Consider the following 27,218-nt stretch of genomic DNA (forward strand, 5'->3'; position numbering starts at 1 on the left):
TCATCATCACCATCGAATTCTAAAAAATCTGCCAGATATGATGAAGACTGAATAAAGATCAAATTTAGCTAATTTAGAGTGGTAAAAGTAGGAGCCACGTTTGAGACCATGAAGAAGAGAGAGAAGGTGCTCTGGAAGAGTAAGATTCAGCATTGGGCTGGTATTCGAATTTGAGTCACAATTTATTTCAAACAGTTTGAAGAAGAAAAATAAGACTTGTATCTCAATGCTTTCCAACAAAATATACGCATGCATAATGGCAAATTTAATTAACACAGGGGTAGTCAGTTCATAACAACTTAGAGGAAAAATTAAATTTTTTATAACAATGTATTTTTTCATGATGAATTTATCCTTAAAATTTTTTTTTACAAATTTATTTTAGGGACTTTCTGGTCTCCATATCCTCATAAGTTGCATTCTGTGGGGAGAAAACAAACAAAAAACCCATCACAGTGAATAATTGAATTGCTCTGTGGCCATCATGCCTTTCTAAGCAAGCATTGAATATAGGAGGTGTATTTATGATAACCAGAGACAGAGTATGTATAGCTTGGCTCCATAAGGGTAATGTTCTTGGTTCCTATATCTACCTTTTGTACTTTCCAGCCCTTCCCTCATAATGTTATTGGGAAAGTTAACAGCTAGCATAACATTTTGAAAATCCAAAGTGTTTATACCAAAAAGATTATTCACAGTCAAATTTTCTCATGAATATCGCTGAGACCTATTATTTATTTTAATTTTAACCAAGAGTAAAGGTAATGAATATAGAGCTCTGGTTTTAGAAACCAACCTTTAAAAATAATGAGATAATGACACAGTGAATAAAGATGCATCAGGGTTGAGCAAAGTTATTTTTTAAGGTTAGAAAAACTGATTTTGAAAATGCAAAGGCAGACACAAGATCAGTCAAGAGGGAAAGAATAAAGATACAAGAGAAGTAGAACAAGTCATGGAGCAAAGTATCTGAAAATGTAGAAATGAATGGGAAAACCTAATCTCTGAAAAGATATAAAAGGACAGATGGAAGGAAGGAAGGAAGGAGAGAGGGGGGAAGGAAGGAAGAGAGGGAGAAAGGGAAAAAGGTAGGAGGGGGAGGTAAAGTAAGAAAAACTAAGGAAGGAAAAAGGAAGAGAATGGAAGGAAAGAAAAGGGAAGGTAAGGGAAGGAAAAGGGAAGGGAAAAGGGACTTAGGTAGTTTTCACTGGATAGGAAAGAAACTGAGGAAGTTTATGATGATGTACTCTTGTTTCTTGCTGAGGTGAGGGGCTGAGTTATCTGCAAATATGAGGAGTGTTCTAAGGGAATGATAAAGGACTCGAGCCATTGAGTAAAATCAATTGATATTGCAAATTATCCACTTGTGATTTTAAGAATTTCTTGATGATGCAACTTTCCCATCTAGTCTTGATTGTCTAGAGTATTTTCCTCTTCTAGTGCCTTTGCTGCCACACTGATTAAATCAATATTGATTGACAACCTCAGTGGGATATTTCCATGTGCCAGGAAGAATAGTACTATCAGCTGTACCCAATTCGTGGTGATTCAGAAACACATTTATTTTCTTATATAATAAGAAATTCCAGTGCACACATGAAGAATATGCAATTACCAGACATATTTGCTGTCTTTAGTGTGACAAGTTTATATAGTTCGAGTGTCTGGGTTTTGTGATACAGATATACAAACATACAAACTTATGCAGTAGAGTTGTCTATCCCAATGGTTACTAGACTTCTGGATTTCATGCACCAGTAAAATACAAATGGGAGGACTGACACCAGGTTGCCAATTTTACACTTGGCCAAATAAAATATTAAAACAAATAACTCATTATCACATATTCTCACCATCATTTCAAAAGAACATTTAAACATTAAATGATATTAGTCTTTAGAAAACAATCTAAAAGACACAATTTTAGAATAAAGGTCTTTAACTTGGATATGTTCAGTTTTATAAATATTTATGGCATTATTCTTAATTTTCTGGCTTAACTATAGACATATGAAAACTTTGTCATAGGGGTGCTGCTCTGTGGAGCTGTGTTTGGAATTACTCTTTACATCCACAGTGTCTGGTCCCCAGCTTAGACAGCAAAGCGCCACCTTCTGTTATTGTATAGACAGAATCACCAGAGTATCTATCACAATTCTCCAAATCAGATCTATTTAGCATCAAATACTGGGGCCTTAACCACTATGCCACAGATCTTTTCTAAAATATTCTTATTTTAATTAAACAGTGACTATTATGAAGAACAAGGAAGGTAATCATTTCGTGACTTTTCAGGAAGATTACTGCTAGGAAATGAGAATAGTAGTTAAAAAACCAGTATACATTGAATTAATTACAAACAGTAGATCTAATTTTGAAGGTAGAAATTATAAAGTCCAGGGCATACAAAATATGATAGTGTGAACGCGCAGACATAGGCACTTCAATAACACATAGCCAAAAAAAATCCTCCCCTTTCTAAAGACACACAGATATCTATACTTTTATCTATTTCTCTTTACATACATACATATATATATACATGTAACTCATTTTTCTTTGAACTGATTCAAGAATGAGTTGCAGACATTGTTGCATTCACCCCTAAATATTTTAGCATGCATTTTCAGAGAACAAGAACGTTTTCTATTTTCATGGAATAGGCACACTAGTCTTAACAAAATTGGGAAAATTAGCACTATTGTAATACTAATAACTAGTAAATAGTCCATATTCAAATGTATTCAGCTTTCCCAATAGTATTATTTGTTTTTTTTTAATTTGATATTCCATCCAGAATTGTGTTTAGTTGTCATAGTTCTTTGACCTCATGGAATTCTTTAGCCTTTCTTTGTCCTTCATGACATTGACATTTTTAAAGAGTTCGGTCCAGTTATTTTATAGTGTGTCCTCAATTTGGTTTTCCTTCTGGTTAGATTATGGTTAGAAGTAATGTGGCCCTTTCAGGATATTTTATCAGGAGGCACATAGTATCAGTTGGTCTCATAATTGATGATATCTTTGAAGGTATTGTCTGCTGTGTTTCTCCAAAGTATATTTTCTTCTTTTTAAATTTTTTATTTAATAGAGAAGAGATACTTTAAGATTATGTAAATATCCTATTCCTCATCAAACTTTCACCCATGTTTTAATACTCATCGATGATTCTTGTATGAATCAATTGTCATTAGGATGATTGCCAAATAGTGATTTTCTAACTCCATTATTTCTTCTACAATTGTTAGTTAGCATTCAACTGCAAGAAACAGATTTGTATTTTTCCTTATTTATTTACATCAGTATGTATTTGTTGATTCTTATTTTATTCAATGAATTATAATCTTTTACTATCATTTATTTTGATGCTCAACTTGCCCCAGATTTGGTCAGTGGGAAGCCTCTTCTACTTGGTTCCTGCATCTTACTGACATGACCTCATCATTCTTTGAAGAATAATTACTTTTTAGCACAGAAAATATCATGCCAAATATGTCAAAATGAATGTGGAGATTTTTTTTTTTTTTTTGGTAAAGAAGGTATGTCCTTTAATTGACAATGTTAAAAAGGAATTTAACAGCATTTAAAATATATATTCAATGATACATTTTAATTCATATTTCCAAAGAATGGGCTAGATTTTATTATTCTGAGTGTTGTAAATCCCTACTTATTCTTATATAAAATATAAAATACTATTTAAAACACATCAGTTGAATAATCTATCCTTAGATTCTAATAACTATTTAGAATGTTAAAATACTATTATTTACCAGTTCTTAGAACGCCTTCAATTCCATTGTATAATTAAAATTGTGTGGTATCTTGCTCAATTATCTTGAGAAAAAAATACGGAGAAGCTCAAGTTACCTTGATGGTAGGAAGAGAACTTATCTTGATGATGGTGTTGGAAGAAAGAAACATGTATGACTCATGGCAACCGCTGTGCTTCTATTTTGTCTGCAGGAGGCATGTGTGCTGAGTTGTTCTTTGTCTCATTTACAAAGGTATTGAAAAAAGGCCTCATATGTCCACTCTAGAACTGTACAGTTCTCCCACTAATGGCATGAGTTAGTCTAATACAGAAACAGATTATTAACAGAACAACCTAGCCTTACATTTAAATTTACCTTTAACAATTAATCATAATTGGAAATAAACATATTTTGATCTTTGACCTCTAAATCGATCTTTCAGTTCATTTCAAACTTGAGAAAATAAGAATAGCCTTATTTATAGTCTGCTATAACTCCAAAATAAAGAATTCAATGTGTTTTTATGTGAAATACATTCTACCTAATTTTTTCATCTTAGAAAGTATACGAGATGAGACATAAGAAATGAAATATTGAATCAGAATAATATTCCACCTAACCCCATGTCTTACAGAGATATTAAAGGCTATTTGCAAAGTTTTTTTTTAAAGTAAGTTTTAATGAGATCAAAAATTATCTTTGTGTTTATAAGGAGGCATAAATTTACCACATAACTTTCTAACCTAGAGTTTTAGACCTAAAATGTTGCATAGGATATCTGTGGCAAATCTAATACTGAATTAGAAAGTTAGAGTTCTATTTATGGAAAGAAATTTGGCAAAAATATATGTAAACATCACCAAACAATGTTTTCCATGTTGACTTTTCTCTCTGCTTAGCTGTTTCTGACACACCGTGGAATGTGGAGATTTATATGATTATGTTTTACCAGTTCTTCTCTTTGTATTTGGAAAGGTAACAGTGAGTAATGGCGTGGATGGGTAGTATAAAAATTCTGCAGAGTTTATCCTATAATTCTTACCTATCTTAGTTGGAAATGGGAATTTTTTTCAGCTACTAATATATCGGAATTAATTGAGGTGTTGTTTTAGGATTGTGATGTTATGAAGAGGCAAAGTCATTCCATTGTACAAGGATGGGAAAAGCACTTTTAATTACTGTCCCTTTTCCAGTTGAGGCTATATTCCCTCTTCTGGCTTCACCTGATGACAAGGGAAGGCTTCTCATTCCTCAGAAATTTAGATAGATTTATTTAGACTGTTAATTTTACTATCTGGACCACCTGAGTAACCTTTCCATGATATCTATGAATTCTGCACTGGACTTCATTGTGGTTCCCCCAGTTACTATTTTTCTTTATCTGCAAAAGTTAACAAGATTAAGACCCCAAGCTGAAGCAAGGCACATCTTTGCTTCCTGCTGACTTTCATGAGCTATTGAATCACCTTGTATCAGCCAGGCAGGAGACAGATGGCATGCTGAAATGAGGCATATAGAAGAATTTCATGAAGGGGACATTTACAAAGATATCAGCAATGTTAGGAGAAAGCTACAAGGAATTCAAAAGCACTCTCAATGCAGCAGCAGACCTGAAGGAGCAAGGGGAGGGGTGATTACCAGACCCCAGAGAAAGCAGCTTCAGTTGTATGAGGGGCAGTCTGATTGGAGTATGACTTTTGGGGGAGGAATGAGTCCAATGCCAACCCAGGGCAACCCAGCAAAGAAGGAATTGGAGAAGAAATATTCCTATGTCAATCTTCTCTCTCTGGTGCTTTCCCACTGGTGCTTCTTATGGCCAAACCAATTGGGAGCTCAAAGGTAGGAGAGCCCATTGATACAGTGTGTAGAAGTCATCCTTCTGGGACACACGGAATGATACAGAAGCATAGAGAGTGGCTCTGGAGGAGCAAACACAGTATCCTACACACATGGCAACTCTAAATTTTTAAATATGATTTAAAGATTTATTTTCATAGCTCAAGTGGTCATCCACCATCACTCTGGCTCCCATACTTCTCTTCCTCCTGGAATCACTAGCTATCCTCTGACACCAGTTCTTCCCCCTAACAGAGAACACACCTGCTGCTTGTAATTCTGGGAGGTCATTACCCCCTACCCCCAGTGACATATCTACCCTAGGTTTTCTTGTCAACCTGGGCATGCCTCTGTGTGTGTGTGTGTGTGTGTGTGTGTGTGTGTGTGTGTGTGCTCCCCTTCTCCCCCAATTTGTAATGTAAAAAATCTCCATATCATTATAATATTCTGTTAACAAAAAGTGACTGGGCAAACAATAAAATAAAAAATGTAATCTTTATTAGTTTTGCACATTTTAAATGTTGGTTAGCATTATTTAGCATAATAGTAGCATTTTCCAGCATGCAGTTCACGAATACAATTTATCTAAGTAGTTTTAAGAAAAAGAGGAGCCTATGGTTTGCTTCTGTAAGAAACACAAAATGTCCTGATGTAATTGACTATATAAGTTGACTACTCTGTTTTTGTGGAAACAAAAAATTATGAAGCCCACATTATATTTAAAACAATCTAGAGTAGCATTATTCCAAAGAAATGAAAACATAAACCAAAGTCAGAAAAAAAGAACAAAAATAAAATAAGCACTACCTTCAATTCAGTTAGTACAGGTACTACCAGAAGTACAAATAAAATTTTAAACCCTTTTGCAATTGCAAAGCATAATTTGGATATGAGTTGTGAACCTATTTTGCTCCTTAAAATTGTGAAATGATCTAAAATTAGCAAATGTAATTAAAAAAGCAGAAATCTACAACTCCCCAGTCTTGTTTTCACGTCTTATTTAGCAAATTTCTTTCGTGAAAAAGTACTATGGACAGAAAGTAAGAAAAGTGATTGTGATATCAACCTGAAGATAATTTCCTCTTCATATTTATGTACATAATGCTGAAAAATAAAATGACTTTTTACAGTATTTATATTTGCTTGTAAAATTCTAAACACATTTTTAACAGGTTAAGCAGTGTGGTTTTTTAAACGTGTCTGTACAGTCTGGCTATATACCATATGTTATCCACTTAAAATGTAAAAATAACCAAAAAGCTGTTAAAGTGCTGCAAACTATTGCTTAATGACTTAAATAAATGAGATCTGTTGAACAATTTCCTTGACTTTACCACTGACATATGGTTTCTCATAAATAAGATTCTGAGCAGGGAGAGAAACCAGATACAGCAGCACGGTAATATAAACATGCATTGATAGCATCCAAACTATCTATAAATGGTACAGAATACATTTTATTACCTGTGTAAAGCTTGCACTCTACATTTCTTGTGGTACATATTTGATGCAATAAATACTGTGCTTAGGTCATTATTTTTTTGCTCAAACGTGCACCACAGGGCAAAATGACTATTTACATAATAAATAGCATTTCCTTAACATATACAGTGTCAACCTTGCTGAGAGCCAAAGATGGCTAAACAAAGTGCAGGATAAAGCAGAAATTTATAAAGAGTTATTTTGGTCAATTCAGTCTTCTGGCGGTGGAGGGTGAGGGGCAATATTCACTATTCAGGTTTTTTTTTTTTTTAATACAACAAAAAGAAACATAACATTTATGACTCCAGACATTTGAATGAAGTTTGCACCTGCTAAGATTTACTGGCCTATCCGCAAACTATCTACTTGGTCTAGGGGCTGGATTTTGCAAAACAAGATCAACAAAACACCTCCACTTATCACCCAATTACCCTCCCAGAAATATGGTGAAATTTAAGAACTTGTGTTTCTTGTGACTTTTTCTCATGCATGATCTCTAAGTGCAGCATGCCCTCATGCAAACCACGACTTTGTGTAGCTGGGAGGGCCATGTGGTTGCCATACCCCCAGGTGGCATACCTGTTATAGAGGTCCTTAGCCTATTTCTCAACAGAAACTTCGTTTACAAAAATAGTCACATATAATAAACACATGGATTAACAAAAAGATGAATCCACTAACAGATTCCGTAAAAATGTGACAAATGTGGCAGTTGAAATGCAAACAGTGGATACAATTACTATACTAAAGTGTTTCATGTTAAACAACCCCAAAATTATAGGTTTGCACCCCTTGAAACTGGTCCCTACAGTCTGACTAGCCATTGTGTATCTTATCTTCAGCAGTGTCAGCTGGTAGTGAGAACAGTAACCTCCTGTCAAGGTCGTCTCCCCTTTACACAGAGTCACAGTTTACTGACAAGGGGTCACTGTCTTATTGTAGGCACTGACCTTAAGGAGATTTGTGTAAAAACAGTCAGTTTGGCATTGACCTCCTAAAGGAGTCCTGTTGATAAAAATACATCACCTTCACAGGCTGTAAACAATTTGTCACCCAATTATTTTTATTTGTTTTCATTTATTTCCCTTTGGCTTTTTCATCTTTGCCTTCTTGCTCATGTTTTTCCACAATTGGCTTTGTCACCCGGTCATAGGAAGGTGGACAAGCTGCAGTGGACATGGTCAGATCAGTTTTTTCTGTAATAGAGTTTTCATTTATTCTGTCAATTATCATGTCTTCTTTTATAAGATTAGCCCCACCTTTGATTTTGTTTTTATTGTATGTAAAGGAAGCTTGTTTTACAGTTCGCTTTAAAAGGTGGCGTCTGTAAGCACGCTGAATAATAACAGCAGATACTTCCTCTTGCTTTCGTTTTAAAGTAGTAGTGATTGGCTGATAGGAGACCTTGGAAGGATTGGAAGCCATGAATCGCTCTTCCATCTGTATTCGTAGAGCATCCATCTCTCCACTCTCTCCTAGAACCCGCTTTGTAAAAGCAAATAAGATATCAAGACAGTGGATCCGGTCACCACTCACCATGGGCAAATCCATAGCAATGAGCTGGAGTTTGTTTGGTTGTGGCAGATTGAGAGGCGGTTCAAGTGCAGCTGCAAACTGAGATAATTTTTCAAATTCCATGAACTGAGTTGCATCGGGATCAAACTTCTCCCAAACCTCATAGAACATCTCAAAGTCATCCTCACTCAGAGGCTCTGCACTTTCTTCAGTAGCAACACTGAAGTTCTCCAGGATGACCGCGATGTACATGTTCACCACAACCAGGAAGGATATGATGATGTAACTGACAAAAAAGAAAATTCCAACAGATGGGTTCCCGCAATCTCCCTTAACTGAGCTTCCAGGGTTAACTTTATTAGGGTCACAGTCAGGTGGCTTACTGTTGAGAATGGGTGCTAGCAATCCATCCCAGCCAGCAGAAGTTGTAATTTGGAACAGGCAGATCATGCTGTTGCCGAAGGTCTCAAAGTTGAACATGTCATCGATCCCAACTTCCCTCTTAACATAGGCAAAGTTGGACATCCCAAAGATGGCGTAGATGAACATGACCAGGAAGAGCAGGAGGCCGATGTTAAATAACGCAGGAAGGGACATCATCAAAGCAAAGAGCAGCGTGCGGATCCCCTTTGCTCCTTTGATCAGACGTAGGATTCGGCCGATCCTGGCAAGACGGATCACTCGGAACAGGGTAGGGGACACGAAATACTTTTCTATCAGCTCGGCCAGAAACATACCTAGAATAAACAATGAGAATACCAACCAGTGAAGAAATCATGCGTTAAAAATAAACATATGTTTCTTCTAAAGCTCCAAGGTAAAGTTCAGAGTCCTGAACTCAGTTATATTATCTTAAATATGGCAGCTATATAATACATATATACAATTGCATATTATATATTATAAATAAATCTTAATTTTGAAATTCAGCAATAATTTCAACTATAAGGATTACAGTACTTTTTTTTTTTATCTTTAAGAGATGTTTATAAACTACTTTTAGTTTACGTAAAGTACCAAGTCAGAATTTAGAAATAAAATAAGTTAAAAATTCACATTTGACTGAACAGTAGCGGCCCAACAGTATAGGTACAAGTTTATATGTATACAGTGACTTTTTCTGAAATTGCCACATTCTAAATTCTCTATTTACTCCTTTTGCATCTGAAAGTATTGGTAGCTTTTGATGCTACTTTCACCTCCCCATGATCTTGGTACTTACTTAAGTTCCACTCTAATATTTTTATATACTTATTTATGTATGTTCTGGTGCATTTCTAAAAGGATCCCAGGTTGATGCTCTTTTTAGTCTCCTGTACTTAATGTTGTATTTCAATTCTTTTTGGTCTCCTGTACCTAACACTGTAATCTCAGTCTTCTTATTTTAACCTTCTCTCTCCATTTGCTTTTTAAATAAAAACTATATTTGTAAAGTTAAAAAGAAGAGCTCAAGAAACCAAATGCCTTCAAGTTTAAATGCCTCATTCTGAAAAGACGAAGTATAAGAGTGTGTGTGTGTGTGTGTGTGTGTGTGTGTGTAAGAGAGAGAGAAGGAGATGTGTAGGAATACACCTTTATACCTTAGCCATACTAGTTATAACCAAGGATTATAATTAGTGGGAATCAAAGGCTGTATACAATGTGTTGGATATAAGGCCAGTTTCTTCAGAGAAGGGAGTGGCATGAAAATCTGTCCAACAGAGGTGCCTTGTTTTGAATAGCAAAATATTGAACCAGTCATATCATCCTGTTTAGGGAAGAATGAATAGTTTAGGCCCACAGACAGATGCTTTTCACTTTACTAGAGCTTTAGTTGTGTCTAATGAAATGAGCTATTGCTCATGAGGCTAGTTATATGTTCCAGGCTTTGAAGTATAGTACTAATGATGTCCCATGTCATTGTATTTCCCTTGTGCATCATTATTATAAACCCATTTTTAAGGTAGTCTAGAAAATCTCTACATGACACTCGTAAAGAACCTACTATATGCATTTGCTAATAATGTTTTGTCCTCGTCTTTATTCTCTTTTTACGCAATACTTTTCCTTATCTTGAAACCACTTTCCACTAATATCTATATGCTAGTGACTCCATGTCTATTCTCTAAAAGCAATTTTCCTGAGTACCAAACTACATTTCTAGTCTTGTTAATGGAACCATCTAGATACTGTATTGGTTCTTCAATCTCAACATGTCAAAAACATTTTTATCTTACTTAATAGCACAGGTCTAGTTCAAATGACTACATTTACACTAAGTATAATTATTCTAAATGGATAGAATAAGAAACAATACTGACTACAGTAGGAGACATTATGTTAAAAAAACCAAACATCTGGATAAAATGTATCAAAATATTTACAGTGATTATCTCTGATTGCTGGGATGATCTTGAATCTAATCTTGATTGTTTCAACTTTCACTTCTATTTAACTGAATTTAAGAACTTTAAATATTTCTTACCTACAATGGAGAGAATGACAACCACAAAATCAAAAATATTCCAGCCAATGGTAAAGTAATAATGGCGTAGAGAGATGAGCTTCAGTACACACTCTCCAGTAAACAGCACAATGAACACCAGATTGATTCGTGACAAAATGGTAGTCACATATTCACTCTGGTCATCTGTTTCCACCATCATTGTGACCATGTTAAGACAGATGAGAATCATGATGCTTATGTCAAAAACTTGTCTGGTTACGAAGTCAAAGACCATTCCTTGAAATTTGTTCTGTAGAGAAATAGAAATGCTTTTAGCAATAAAGGAGTTTTCTCATGTGCGTTAGCATCAAGTACTTTCTGCATTAATTGACTTTCTAGTTTCTTGCAAAGTAGTCATTGACCCTGATTTTTGTAAGAATGATTTATAGCATATTAATTGTTAAAATTTAGTTATTTAAATTGCCATTTACTAATGTGCATTTCTCAGAATAACAATCCCTTGTCCAAAGAGGGTTTCTGATGAAAAAAAAAAAAACAACAAAACCAGAACACTCGATACTGTATATTTCTTCCAGAGATATGCAATGCATATCAACATTTTAAGATTATGAGAAGGTAAGAAACCCATTTAATTTCTTTTCAAGACTTTCTAATGATCAGCTGGACCATACATCCATTTTAAAATATAGTACTATTAATATTTCACTTGTATTCTGAAATAATTGTTAAAGAGAATTTGGAATTTCCAGGACACATCTATAACATTATGCATTTAAATACCACATCAATATTCATATTCTTCTACCAAATAGCCTTGGCTAACATTGTCAGACACAGAATGCTGAACCTGCACAAGGATAATGGGACCAGAATGACATTTCTTATATGTTTATGTCAAAAAAATTCATGTTCTTTGTCATTGATCTGTGATTCTGCTTCCCAGTTCTGCCACTGCTGGTCACTGAACGTCATCCGCAGGCTTATTTCTTTGGGCCACTGAGGAATTCTGAGGGCATTTCTCACATATTTTTCCTACAAATTGTTGGTTCTTTTCTACTTTCAGTGCTAATTTTAACAGAGAAAGTGCATATTTCTCGATCACTCTCAGGAAGGCAATATTCAGTCATCACAATATGAGTATTTGCTACTATTTTTTCCTTGATGCACCCTAGGAGTTACTGAAACCTCTCAGATCATCATCATAAACATCTTTAGAGTGTGGGAATAATAGCTCTCCATTTTAATAGCAGTTTGTTTGTTTCATCATGGAAGCATGAGTATTGTTATTTATCATCATAAACTGTAATTAGTGACCCTGACTTCTGCAGACATTAGTAATATCTAACTCTGTAGCCATATATATGAGTAGTAGATACTGGAATTCTTTCCTCCTTTAAAACACTTAGTATCTCTAGTGAAAAATAAAATAGAAGTAAGGTGCTATTTCACTCAACACTTCATTCATTTCTTAAAATATTAGAAAATTGCATTTCTTATAGCCCCATCCAAAGGTTTACTTCTTTCCCTGATATTACTTGGCAACCGTTCTTGAGTTGTGTGATTAACTTTCTCTTGTGCATATCACATGGTCTATGTGTCCATTGGCCAATTAATATGGATTCTAATGGTATGCTTCTAAATCTCTTGAAGTCAAGGCATCTTCTATTTTTTCTTGTTCTTTTTGGTGTTTAATTTTTGTTGTTGTTACCATTACCATAAAAGATACAAACTATGATGCTCTAAAAGTGAAAGAAATTTTTTCTACTGGAAATGTTAGCTACTTTCTTTTTTGTGAGACAACCATGCAAGTTTTTGTTTTTATATTTTCCCCCATATCATTTGGTATTTCTTACTCCTGGTCGAGGTATAGGCTTTTGCGGTTTTTTCGATCCTAATTTTTTCATTGCATTATAGTATTTCTTCTGTTCTTCTGTCATAAAGATGTCTTGACCTCCAAAGTATAGAAAAGAAAAATCAAACTGGTTAAAACTGTGTCCTTTTGCACATATTTTTTCAATGTTAAAATAGAAAATGTATGGCTAAAAAAATAAATGCAAAATTCAACTGATTAGCATAATTATATCTGTGATTCAAAATGTGAAAAATTGAAAGTTCTCTTTAGGTATGATAATAATATCTAATTCCTTAAATAATTCAAAATTGACTTTATTATTATTTTCTTATGAAGACAAACCCCCAAATCTCAAAAAGGTTAAGTATTTTATCCAAGACTATATGCTTAGTGAATGGTGAAATTTGGTTCACTGAGATAATAAATACTTGGTACCTTATACTATACATACTACCTTTATGATGTTAAAGGTAATAATTTTCTTATTTAAATGTAGCAAAGAGTTAGAGTATGCATACTGCAAGATGGTTTGGAGTTACTCATTAAAAAAGTCACTCCAACTCTGTCAAGAATTGGAGCAAAGGGATAAAAAGAAAACTGGATGAGTGAGTGAGAGATTTAGGGGATAAATCAGAGTTCATAGCATAGTAAGTATGGGACAGACTAGTAGGGATAGAAGATTGGAACACTGGCAAGTAAGTGAAATGGAGTAGCCTGATATTGACTACAGAATACTACTAGTAATAAGAAAAGGGAATTGAGGGGAGAATGTTCTGTAGTGAAAGAAAGCACTCATTATACAAAAAGCAAACATACTGAGCAAGTGAGATGAAGCAACAGTACATAAAGGAAGAAACACAAATGGCCAATAAGCATTTAAGAACATGTTCAAATGTAATAAAATACATAAAAGTCATAACAATTAAGGTGATAAAATTCATAAAAATAAAAATTAAATAGTTTTCACCTATTAAATACCAAGTATTCAAAAACAAAGATAATGTTTGGTGACAGTGAGGGAATAGTGGCATGGGTGCTCATACACTGTTATTGGGAGTTTGAGTAGATATATTACTCTGGGGGAGTAAAATACTTCATTGTGGGAATTTATTCTAAGGAAATAATTAAAGCCTTATTTTCTCTCTCTCTCTCTTTTTTTATGTACGAAGACTTTCAACAAGGTACTATTTAAATCATTAAAGATTAAAAACAATCTAAATTATCAACCTACTAGGGAATGAATAAGTAAATTATGATAATGTATGTATGAAGACTTAACAAAATGAGAAAATACTGATGTTAAGTCAAAAGTGGAATTTATAATTATAGATAAAAATTAAAACAATAAGTATGTATAGAAATAGTCTGAACAGAAAAACAAAATGTGAATGGCAGCAGTTACTTCCAAGTGAAGATATTTATTTACTTTCCATATGTTCTATAATGTACATAAGTAACTGGGACAATCAAATGAGCCTTATAAATGATAAATAATAAAGAGTCATACAATTCAAGACTGAAAGGGATAGCTTACAATTAAATATCTTGGAGAAAGAAGTGGGAATATATAAAAGAAATCAATGAAAGAAAAAAGCATAAAAATAAACACTAGAAGAAGCTTACATCCGGTTTCCTAATTTCAAAAAATTAGTTGGAAAATATATTTTCAAGGGGGAGTGGGTAGTTGTACGCATATAATAACAAGTTGTTTTCGGGAAAGGGGCATATTAGGTTGCTTTCTAGTTTTATTCTAATTATTATTATATTTAAGACAGAAAATGTTTCTTGATAATGAATAAAAGGAGAAAAACTTTACAAACCTATGCACAAGAGTGTGGAACACAGTTATTCTTAGCTTTCTATAGCTGGAAATATATGGATAGTGAATGACAGAGGGAGAGGAAGGAAAAATCAGTTATAATATATACTCCCATTTGGTTTCTAAATTCAAGTACGCATTTGGCAGAGAAAACACTTCAAGGAATAATTTTCTATCTCAGTGGGAGAGAAAATATTAGAAATACTTATCTTCTTTTTCTGCTGGTTGAAATTATCTATGATGACACCAATAAACAGGTTCAAGGTGAAGAAGGACCCAAAGATGATGAAAATAACAAAGTAAAGATACATGTACAGACTTTCTTCATACTTAGGCTGGAGTTCCACCTACCAAAGGAGATTATTTTGTAAAATATTACCATACATTTTAGTGCTGGAAATATCATTGGTGCTTTTTCATAACAATAGAAAAAAATTATTCTTACTAATATGTCAGCATTTTTTTTTTTTCTGAATCAACTACCTCTAAAAACATCTCTGAAATTAGTCTTTAGGGATGTTTTCATGTGAAAAATGTGGCTACTATGACATTCTAAAATCTATTTTTATAACTATAAATACAAATACTATTCTTCCATTTGAACAGTAATGTGCTAAATTTACAAGCTTTTAAGGTACTGAATTTTAGTAATTTTAAAATTATTAATAAAAAATTTTAAAACTGTAAATATCCATAGGCTAGGTTTAGAAACAATCATTCATGTATGCATGAAATAATGTAGCAAATAAGAAATGAGTTGTTCATTCAGATGTTTGGCACTATACCCTAATGTGACAGTCACTGAATTTTTCAGATTAAGTAGACATAAATGGACAGTTCATTTTATAAATCCTCAGTTGATTATTTAATTCCTAGATTGTGCTTATAACAAATGGACTATTACTTATAATTTAGTAATGGACTGAAAAAGTCACTACAATATTTTAACAGATTCCTGTCCTTCTAAAGGCAACAAAGTTAAAAGCCAACTAAACACACAAAACAAAATATAAGTGACAAAGTGAAATAAAACAACTCTGGAGGTTATCAAAATGATATTCAACATAAAACTAAAGCTATTTGAAATGCACTTCGAGAAAGATAACACCAAACTATCAGGTTGAAGACTGCAGGGACAAATGTTATTCTTCATGATGATAAACTAAACAGATGAGACTTCAGGATAGAAAGATGAAGGTTGACAGAAAATACTACGTCTTGCAAAGTTTTGAAGAGCAAAGTTGGAATGAGCGTGAATTTCAGTTTAGGTCCTAGAGCCTTAAAGAGGCTGAAATCAAATAAAATAGGTTTATACTTTGGTGATATACACTAAAAGGAATCTGTTGGCCACAGAAATGATTGCAACTTCAGTCAATTTATGGAGGCTAAAAATCATATAAAAGCATTCTTTTTTTTGGTTTAAAATATGATTATTTGAAAGAAATCAACACAGTAATCTAAGACTGACAGAACAATATCCATAAGTTTTCATGCTGTCTAATATGGAGGGTGACTATACATTTCAACTAATGATAGAAATCATATATTTCTTCAAATTTGGCCCTATACACTAAAATTACTACTAATTATATAATGTGTGGATAAATAGGAAACAAAATAGAAAATATTTAAAAGAAAAATATTTGTTAGTTATTAAATATATGAATTTCTTACTTTGGTTTTCAAAATAATGCATGTGTTGAATTATCTTAGTAAGATCTTTCTGATAAACATTGCTGTGCTTGAATACTTACCTGACACACTTTTTCCCAAATATTTTAAATCAAGATAGAATCATTTCATTTGGTTATATTTTATCCGATTAATTTTACCACCTGGTCAATATTATAAAAAGACTTAGAATACAAGGAATACTTACATTTCTGGAATCAACTGCTGCATACATTATATCCATCCATCCTTTAAATGTGGCCTATTAAGAAGGACATGCATGTTTTACTTTGGAGTAAAAAATAATTTAGACCTGATGTTTAATAAATATTCTTACTGATATAATTTTCAAAAGAGAATATTTTTGAAAGACATTTCAAAACAAATTTTACATAGATTTTGGACCAAGACAGTATGTTAGTAAGGCTTTTCATTTCTAGAACACATATTGAACAAAATGACCATTTGATATATCCTCCCATTTGATAACCAACTCACAAGTACTTTTCAATTCTTTAGAGTTCATGGTATCATGATATTTAAAGCAGTATTAAAATTTGCTGGAGCACTTTTAGGAGGTCTTACAAATGCGAACACATGTGTCAATAGCTCTATCAGGCTAATAATTACAACTTAGATCTAAGGATCATCTGCTAAAATTTATCTGCAGGGTGATCAAAGTGATTGAAAATTTAAGATTTCTCTTTATTATAACAATGTAAGGATAGTACCAGGATACATAAAGGCAGGGTTGCAACTATCTTTTTAAGAATTTTAGAGCAAAACATTTAGAAATAATCCCATATTCTATTTTCTTTCTGAAATTCTTGAAGATAATAACTTAATATGAATAAGAAACGTGAACAATAGTACAGCAGACACTTGGCACTCACAGGATGAAGGATACTCAGGCTAACAACTTACAGTAATTTGTTACTTGTCCTAGGGCATGAATTTTGAGTCCTGTGGGCCTAAAAGGATTATTCCTTAGCTAGTGAGGGAGGCTAGCAAAGCTTTAGCATCTGTATCACAATATATCTTTGTTTTGATAACACTAACCCTTGTGAAGTGGTGGATATCATGAGACAAAAGCTAAGCAAGGGTGTGGGTGACAGCAGTGAAAAGAAAGTAATGATTCTTAGCTAGAAAGTACAAGGCTTTTGTACATGAAAGAGAGATGTGTTAAATATGTTAGTGGCTTAGGTCAATGATAGAACAAGTTCATTACACACTTGGTATAGAAACAGAAAAAAGTGATTCAAGGGGCCATTTCAATGACTTACTAATCAATAGAGAGGTGATTCTATAAAAGCCAAATGTGAAGCAGTATTTTAGAGGGTTTTTTTTTTTTTTTTTTTGGTAGCAGAATTTATTTAATAGCTTTGTACAGGACCATCACTATATTTTCAAAATTGCTTACATTTTAAAGGATTGCTTAAAATTTTAAATATTTCTTTCCTCAAATTTATGGAGGAAGTGGTTGCTTTAGTGATATTTACAAGTGTGGTCATTCGTTAAAGGTTACAATAAATGCCCAAATAAATGTCATCATGTGTTGACAATTTTTAAAGAAAACATTCTTGCCAGATTTTTTTAACTTTTATTTTTATTTGTCTTTAGATACAGGGTCTCACTATGTTGCCCCCACTGGTCTAGATCTCCTGGCCTCAAGCAATCCTCCAGTTTTGGCCTCCTAAAGAGCTGGGATTACAGGCATGAGCCAACATGCCCCACCCGTTCTTGCCAGTGGGGCATTTTTAAAATAGAGATTTTAAAAATCTCTATTTTAATTGCACGAATATTCCGAGTAGGTCAAAAATGTTAAGAAGATAAATAAGAATTTCCAACAAAAAGGTGGGAGAATTTGTAAAGTAATCATAGTAGACACCTCTGGAAGAGCTGCAAAAGGGTTTTGACTAGTGTTGGTTTGTTTGCTTAGTTAGTCTCCCGGCTGAACAGTTGAAATCATAACCTTGGTGAGCAAAAATTGATTTCTGCCCTAAAGACACTGTAGAACCGCAAGGGAAGAAAGAAATTGTGCAGTCTTTTTTTTTTAAGCTGAATTTTCAAATAATCTGGACTCTTATTTTATTCCCTGCTTTGTTGTGGTGCTGCTGCAGCTAGAAGCAGAATCAAATGAAAATGTTAAAAGGGCTACCTTTTTAAATATAAATTATAAGCTATTTTTCTTGGATACCCAGTCTTAGAGACCCAATAGTGAAAACACTAATATTTAGGATAAAATAGACTTAAATAATGGTGCTGAAAGGTCATTTGAGACAAGATAATAGCTGCTTGTGCTTCATTTTTGTTTCTAGTTGCTTTCAGGTATTATTTCCACTTCACTATGGGGACCTAATTCTCTCTCTCTCTCTCTCTTCTTTTTGTTTTAGATGGAGTTTCGCTCTTTGTTGCCCAGGCTGGAGTGCAGTGGCACAATCTTGGCTCACTGCAATCTCCGCCTCCTGGGTTCAAGTGATTCTCCTGTCTCAGCCTCCTGAGTAGCTGGGATTACAAGTGCCCACCACCACATTTGGATCTAATTCTAAAACCTGAATGTCATTCCGCAAACGTTGATTGAAATAATAGACTTCAGCAGCAGTTAATCCCTACGAATTAATTACAGTCCAATTAGGTGTATTAAGTGTATGTGTTTTGGAAGATGATCTATCTGTTAAGTGTATTCTGTTTTGGTAGCTGATCAGTGAAACAAGCCTTCTAATCACAATAAAAATGGCAAAGTTACTGATTTATTTATTAACTTGTTTATATAGAAAGAAAGAGCAATATAGAAACAAAGAAAATACAAGAAAAAGACAAAGAGGTCTTTGTTTGGCCTGGTCACTACTGACTATATCTGCAGTCCTTACATGTAATAATGTTTTCACCCAGCTGGGCTCATAAACTTGTACTAACAAACTGAAATTTTTTAAATAGAAAGAAATATATACTTTTTCTTAGGTACTAAATAATAGATGTGTGTAATTATTTTATTATTCCAAACAATAAAAATATTCAGAGAAAATAGTGTTCACTTACAACTTGAAGCAAAGAGAGATACCCAAATCCTACATTATCAAAGTTTACTTTCACATTTTTCCATCGAGCAGTCTCATTTCTTTCTATTAGTTTTAGGCAATCAGTATGATTATTCACGTCTTCGATGTCAAACCTGTCACCAGTTGTGGTGTTAATACAGTGGTAGAATTTGCCAGCAAACAAATTTACGCCCATGATGCTGAAAATTAGCCAGAATATAAGACAAACCAGAAGCACATTCATGATGGATGGAATTGCTCCTAAAAGGGCATTCACAACCACCTAATACACAAATGGAAAAAAAGAAAAGTCAGAATTCTTATCTGTTAATAAAGAAAAAAAATTCCCCTAGTAATCTCTGGCTTTCCCATTTTTTTTTTTTTTTCTATCAAGGCTATTTATTCTAGGATATTTAAAAGCAAGGTTTAAAAAATCTTAAAATACATTTTTTTTCTTAAGCAATACACTTAGGAAAACAACTATAGGCAATATAACCAAGAAATGAAACAAAAACGTTTTTTAAAAAAAGGGAGGGAGAAGCATTAAAAGGTTAAAGGAAAAGCAAAATCGGAGGAACTTGCTGCCAGATGAAGTTAGAATTGTGTTGTTTATCAGAAAAAAGAAAAGTTAAAAAGCCTATGCAGAAGTTTAACTCATTTTAAAAAGGCAGTATATTAAAGAACAAAACTAAAACATTTGGACCTGAGTTGATTTGACCAATATATTTTTAAAATAACTTAAAAATTCAGATAATGAATATAAAAAATTATTAAATACCTAATATAATTGTCATTAATTATTCATGCATTGCTATGACTAATAATTTTTGCATAAGAAGCAAGACAATTTGCATTATGTATTTCATTAGATCATCACATCGTTTATTTCAAGCTCCAGTCATGTCAGTTGTTTCATTTACTGAGTTTAATTCAAAACACTTATTTCAAATGAAACATAATAGAAATCATTTCTTGGAAAAATAAGAAAAAGAGGGATGCTATACATAGTTCTCAAATCTGATGTGATCACATGAAGCTCTGTGTTCAATTATTATCTACTTTTTTTTTCTATAGAAGGATGTCTTCCCCCTCTTTATTTCTGGACCACTAGTTAAAAATCTGAGTGTTCATGTTTGGCAACAACATAGGGGTGGCTTCCTTACTTTCTCCTCCATCCCTCCCACTGGAGCTGCACAGGAGTGGCTAAGAGGGAAGGTAAAAACAGACCCTAAAATGCTTGTAAGGGGCAGCTGCCTTAAACTTGGACATTAATAGCTGTGTTTAATTCCACGTATGTGTTTGTATTATTCTTGTCAACCTGATCCAAAGGAAGTAGTCATCAAAACATCTTCTATTTGCCATTTGATGCCAGTGTATTTTTAGAACTATTTTTTAACTGCCTGTCTGTAAACAAAAATACATGAGCCAATTTCTTATACTTCTGAGCCCTGTTTAAAGTCTGTAAAGAACTCTAGGTCTTCTGGGGAATATAAAACAGTGTGATAAGTGGGCCAAAGAAAATAAGAATACCAGTAATGACAAAGGTGGAGGGGATGAGTATGAAAAATTAATCTGGTTGAGTTATCCAGGCAGAACCAAATGATGTGGCCTATGCAACCTACCAAGCTGACAGGTGACACTTTGCCATATCTCATCTGACTATCTGTATTAATACAATGGGCTTCATAAATTCTTGTTTTATGATTTATTTTAAATGAATGGATGGAATTAGATTTCTTTCAGATTAGAGATTTGGAAATTGAAATCAAGTTACTATTTATTTGTCTTCTTTCCCGATTATTTTGTCCACTATCCAGATTACAATGCTGTTTCTAGTGTGTATACACAGAGTACTAAGTAAAATATGTATTTTGCCTTCAACACCCAATTTAGAGTATGAGCAGAACACTGGTTATCTATACCACTTCTTGATTTTCTTTTCACATTACCTGTCTCACATTTTTTCTTCAAAACATTTCTCAGCTTTGTCACCTCTTTTCCATTCTCACAGTCACCACCTAGAACCGCCCTCTGTTATTTCATACTTGTACTATCGTCAGTCTCCTAACCTCTCCTTCATTTAATCTATGTAAGATGAATTAATCTTCCCCAAATCCCACTTGAAAGTTGTTTATTGGCTCTCTGGTAACTACCAAATATTTTTCTTACCTTGCTATTCACATCACTCCACAATCTATATTTCCGGTTTTAACTTCCCTGGTCATCTATACTTCATGCCATTCAATTAATATAATAACCATATGCTAATATAATTGCCAGATAATTGAGATGTCATTTACCTTGAAATTCCTTGTCTAATAGCTCCTTTTCTGAAATACTCTCCCCTCTCAAAGGCTTTAGTTCAAATAGCACTTCTTTCATGGAGCCTAACTTTGCCCCCCCAGTTTAGCCTCCTAAATAAAGAGGAATGTTTTCCCCTTTGAATTCAAGAATCAGAATTCTAGTACTGAACAGACTGTACAGATAATTCAGTATTGTGTTCTCATTTGGCATATGAGAAAAAATAAGGTTATAACAAGATGAGTTCAGAAAGTAGTCTATAAATAGCATCTAGTGCTCTTTCCAGTCTACATGGAAGAGTTGCTCCCACTTATCTTGGTACCATATTACTGTGTACTAGAGTTCAGTGTAATCCTGACAGCTTGTAAGGTTTTCTAAAAATTTAAGATGCAAAAATATGTTCATGAATCTTCCAGGGCCTTAAGTGTCTTGAATATAGGAATATACCAGAGAGCTTTGAATACAGGAATAAAATAATGGTTGACAAAATGAATGGATTAATGAAGCAAAGTTTAGCTTAGTATTTATTGATTAAAGCATAATTTTTAAATGTTATTTCTGAATATGGCTGAGAATAATTAAGGAACGGAGCAGAGGGAGAAGTTTGTGCTTAGGTAATATGTATGAAAGGTTTACTTTGAAACTGGGGATTGATTTAGAGTTAAAATGAACTCTATGGAATTTATGATGCAAGCATGTATTCTGCAGCCGTGCAGCTCAGGATATGATTTGCAAAGTTGGCATACATTTGGCCCAGAGAAAAGTTGTATTTTTTTTGTGAATATAAAAGAACCTTATCTTAGAAAACACTTGGCACAGTATTGGGGAATTTACCATACAAAGCTATAGTCATATTTATGGTGTATTAAATTAGACAATGAAAGATCATAGAAAAGATTGTCTTTTCCCAAGAGTTCCAAGCCATTCCTTGGTTCAGCAAAGCAGGAGGTGGATTAACTTTTTTCAGTCTCAATAAAACTGCAGTAATTGGTTCTCATGGAGGGAAGAAAGTAGGCAGAATTAGTCTGAATAAATTGGAAAGAACAAATTGAACTTTCAGGCTACATGAAAGGAGATGTCTGAGAAAGGAACTATCTTAATGAATTAATACTGTACTAGAGGTTGTTTCTTCTCAGAAGCTTTTTTTCAAAACAAACATCATCAAATAAAGTTTCTCTGCTCTAGCACAACCAATTCGATTTCTGGTTCATTACCTGCATTTTAAAAAATATGTCTACACCAAATGAAGGCTTGATGATTAAATATGTAAATTCACATTAGAAATTTTCATACATGCAGAAATGTCTTTTTATCTGAATTAATTACTTTTGAACTTCAATTCAACACTATTTATGAATTCTAGTGTTTCTGTAATAGAAATAAAGAAAATGTATGTGAATAAAAATAAAAAGTAGGCAAAGTAGGAATTATCCATTTTTAAGTATGAAGAAGAATAATAGAATCTTTCTTTAAAAATCTAAAATAATCGTACTGTGGGTTTTAATTAAGACAATTATTTTTGTAAGCTATGATATATCAGTGATCCAAACAAAAATTCTGACTTTTTCTGTCTCTCAAAAATAAGAACTCTTCTTCTTGTATAATACACTTAAACTTTAAGAATAAATAAAATATAGAGTTATGTTTATGTATGTTTTGACTGTGATATCTTTTAAAATCCTAGAAAGTTAGTTGGGAGTTACTTATTCTAAGAAGTGAGTTTATGCCTCAAATTTTATCTTAATGCTCATGATAAGATGTTTTTGTTTTATTTCTAGGTGTGTATTCTATTCTGCATAATTCAAATAAGTGGATTCTTTTATATTAACTTTTTGTTTACAACACAATTCACATGTGCTTAATTCAACTATTTCTTAATTTATTTTTTGCCTTGTTAACATTTTGAAAATAACCCCATATGAACTTACACAATAAAAAATGAGAATGGTCACAATCAATACCAGTCTTATAAAACCTGAAATATTGCACCCTAGTATCTGCTCATACGTATCAATAATCAACTGATGGTATCTCACTGGTAATTTGCAGGACCCAGACCAAGGTACTAAACAGCAGGGGCTGTATGCCTCAAACAGTATTATGAGCTTAACAAGTTAAACTGTTTTTTCACATAATTGTTCTACACCAGGGTCCCCCGCCCTCACCAATCAAGTAATCTCCCCATAAATGGATAACTCCATATACACACAACTAAATCATATTCAATGAAACTTCATAAAGATATCAACCATTGGGGTTAAAATCCACAGAGGGTAAATTCATAAAGGTTTTTTTTTTTTTTCCCAAATGAAATTTAAGACAATTGAAAAGAGGGGATTAGGATGTAAATACTGTATTTTCCCTACTGTGGTGCATTAATAGTACCCTTCCCAATCCCACCCTCACCCCACTACACATAAGTCACAGTGCAAGGATTAAAGGTAGCAAAAGGGGTAATACAGTACCCATAATAAAGGGCTCAGGGGAGGAACCAGCGCTCCACCCCATCCAAGTTGGAGCAAGATTATCCTATACAAAATAGAAATATATAGTTTGTTATTAGTTAGAGATCTGATATGACAGAACATTTGGTGTTATCTTTTGTTCATGATGCTCTCTGTCTGTTTCCCTATCAATTAAGACTTGAGTTCTTTTGAAAAAGAAGGTATTTAAGATTTCCTAGGTTAGGAAATTAAAAATACAAATTTAAATACAAATTTTAATTATTCTAGATATTAGCGACATCAATTCACTCAGTTTAATTTTACAAGTTGAAAAATTTGGACTGGAAATTTGAAATACAATAAATGTTTAAAAGCTGTCAGCCAGAAATGTGCATAAAACATGCAAAACACAAAGTGCAACGTGATGATAATTTATTTGTTACTTTCTAACTTCTTATGAAGCACTGTACAACATGCTTTATTCAGTAATGTTGCATAAAAGCACATGCTTTGAAAAAGTAACAGAACAACAAAAATAAAATGAGTGCCTGTGTTACGCTTTGACGCAGCTATTGCGATTTTATGCTGCTAGGGCAAAGAATTAAATGAGAGTTTCTGAGTATGTTCAAATCTCACTTCCCAATCATAATATCATTCTTATATCCAACCTCACCATCACTCGTGATTATATTTTTACAAAATAAAAAAATCCAAACACTAGAAGTATAAAAAATAGAATCAAGTATAAGGTTATTTTGACTCTACAATGCCAAACACGTATTGAAGAGATCAGTCATTTTAGTGCTGTGTATATGCTGTCATTATGAGGAATAGAGCCATATTCATAAATCTGACCATTTAAATGATTAGTTTTATCACTATCAACATTTATAAGGATTTTATGTCTAAAACTCCAAGTTTGAAAAGGTAACCTCTTTTAATATAAAGGGTATTATTGATTAATAATTATAGATATGGTTATTTCTGAGAAAATTAAAAGCATACCCACAAAACCAACTTTTTTATAGCAATGAAGTGTAATGTATGGAAATATCTGAGCACTTGACCAGTGAATGGATTTAACAAATTTTCAAATGGTCAGATGTAAAAAGTTTATAATATTTTCAAAAGTTTAGCATTGTTCAGATTTCATAACCCATATAAAATATATTACTTTGATTCAGGCAACATGTTTTCAAGTAGAATATAGAGAAATGATATTTTTTCTCCAGAACTGAAACTGCCAGTCTGAAACAAAACAAAGTGACATTTAATTGGAAAACAGACTTAATTTTTACATACCCCAGAGAGAATTTCTGATAACATTTTGGTGAAAATGTGAGGCTCTCTGTGAGAAATAAAAGAGGACTACTTGTATTTTATTGTACTGAGTTGTTGATAATGAGGAAAAAGTTTTCGTATATATTAGGGAAATCGAAGACAAGTCTTATGTTCTTACGAAGTGACATTTATTATAAGACTTGAGAACATAAGGCTATAAACAATGTATAAAGTGCAAATGGAAGTCTACAATACAGCTTAGTTTCCATAAACGTACCTAATCTTAGGAGGTGAGAGAGCAATGATTTTCTATTGGAATCACACAATTTAGTGTTTTGTTTTGACAATATTTTTTTAAAAAGCAGAACTAATTTTTTATATTATACATCTATAAATTAATGCTTCATGCTTTAACAAAAGACACGGAGAATAACAAGTCAATAATGGCAAAATTTCTAATCTGTTACGAATGATGGAAAATGATTATTGGGTCTTTAAGAAGGATAAAATAAAATTTGTGTGACTCTGACCAATAAGATGTAAGTTAAGGTTAATTTATAAATTATAGTAATGAGTCAAAATTATATTTTCTGTTCATTATAAGTGTTTATTATCATAAAAATGGTGTGGATTTGTATGTAATTTTTAAGTTAGTATTACTAGTTTTATAAATTCAGTCAACACTTAATATCTAACCATCTAACCTTGAATATATTCAAATAATGCAAACTTTGGCATTATACAGACAAAAATTTTAACAACTCCTTTCATTCTTTTCTTTACATTCATACTTAGGCACATGTGTGATTCACATTATTTTCAGGAAAACTCGTTAAGTACAGTATATCATCACAAAGAATAAGCACCTGATACAGAATTTACTTTAGATTATTATTGTATCATTACACACAGTACTTTAATAATGCATTTGCTTTTTTTTTTTGTATATAGATTTGTAAGGAAACTCCCAAGAAGGATTAGGAAATAAAGTCATTTAAATAAGCACAGCAGATAAATGATATTATATCATTTCAAGAGAGGCCTATTTCTCTTGCATATCACCTAGAAGTAAATATGCAACAGATAAAACAACAAAGTAGCAATTTTGCAAAAATTTGCCATTCCTTTTGCATGCATAGGTTTTCCTTTTTCTAAATTTAATTTAGTTTAATTTTGGCTATATGCAATACTTCAGGTTCTTTCATTTTTCTTACCCTCATCCCTTCAAATCGAGATAAGGCTCTTAGAGGTCTCAGAGCTCTTAGTGTCCTGAGAGATTTGATGGCTCCAAGTTCTGAGTAACCCAAGGCATTTGCTGTTAAACTGACCAGTGAAACCTGCACACACAAAAATAATAACAATTAATAAATAGAATCATCATTCAATATGTAGTTCCTAGTTGCTATATATAACAAGTGTAATTTTTGCTTATAATTATTCAGAAGGTAAATGTTCATTTTCAGTAAACCTTTAAAAAATTAAAGAAATATTTTCAGTTTGATGCAAACGATGTAACTTTTAGGACATTAATTAAAAGCTAGCTGAAAAAAATCCTTAAATGTCATATAATTTATCAATTGAATAATTAGGAAAAAAACAAAGTAAAAATTAGTAAAATAAAAGAAGAAATCAAGGTGGAAAAAAATTCATTGGCTATTCTTCCTTTATTTTATTAAGTTGCTGTTGAATTTATGGCTTTTCTTATAGCTAGTTATAAAATACAAAAACTGCTATTGTAGTTACAAAAGCAAGAAGTTTCTACCATGCATCAGTATATTTAA

At 32.9% G+C, this 27,218-nt stretch overlaps 1 protein-coding gene across 8 annotated transcripts in view; it reads right to left on the bottom strand.

Moving 5' to 3' along the window:
- Positions 1-6,064: 6,064 nt before the first annotated feature.
- SCN1A (sodium voltage-gated channel alpha subunit 1) overlaps positions 6,065-27,218 on the bottom strand; it is a 143,065-nt gene continuing 121,911 nt past the window's right edge. For 6 of the 8 annotated variants that reach the window (XM_074009381.1, XM_074009378.1, XM_074009376.1 and 3 more), the window contains exons 23-29: positions 26,652-26,774; positions 19,413-19,694; positions 16,582-16,635; positions 14,912-15,049; positions 12,885-12,989; positions 11,050-11,320; positions 6,065-9,322 (exon numbers count right to left, since the gene is read on the bottom strand). In XM_074009381.1, the coding sequence (XP_073865482.1) occupies positions 8,148-9,322; positions 11,050-11,320; positions 12,885-12,989; positions 14,912-15,049; positions 16,582-16,635; positions 19,413-19,694; positions 26,652-26,774 (2,148 nt within the window). In that variant the 3' untranslated portion in view covers positions 6,065-8,147. Of the gene's footprint in view, positions 9,323-11,049; positions 11,321-12,884; positions 12,990-14,911; positions 15,050-16,581; positions 16,636-19,412; positions 19,695-24,177; positions 24,242-26,651; positions 26,775-27,218 lie in introns of all 8 variants that reach the window. The other 2 variants (XR_012421179.1, XR_012421178.1) reach the window with 1 other exon arrangement.

The sequence above is a fragment of the Macaca fascicularis genome, chromosome 12, assembly GCF_037993035.2.
Source record: "Macaca fascicularis isolate 582-1 chromosome 12, T2T-MFA8v1.1".
Classification (NCBI taxonomy): Eukaryota; Metazoa; Chordata; class Mammalia; order Primates; family Cercopithecidae; genus Macaca; species Macaca fascicularis.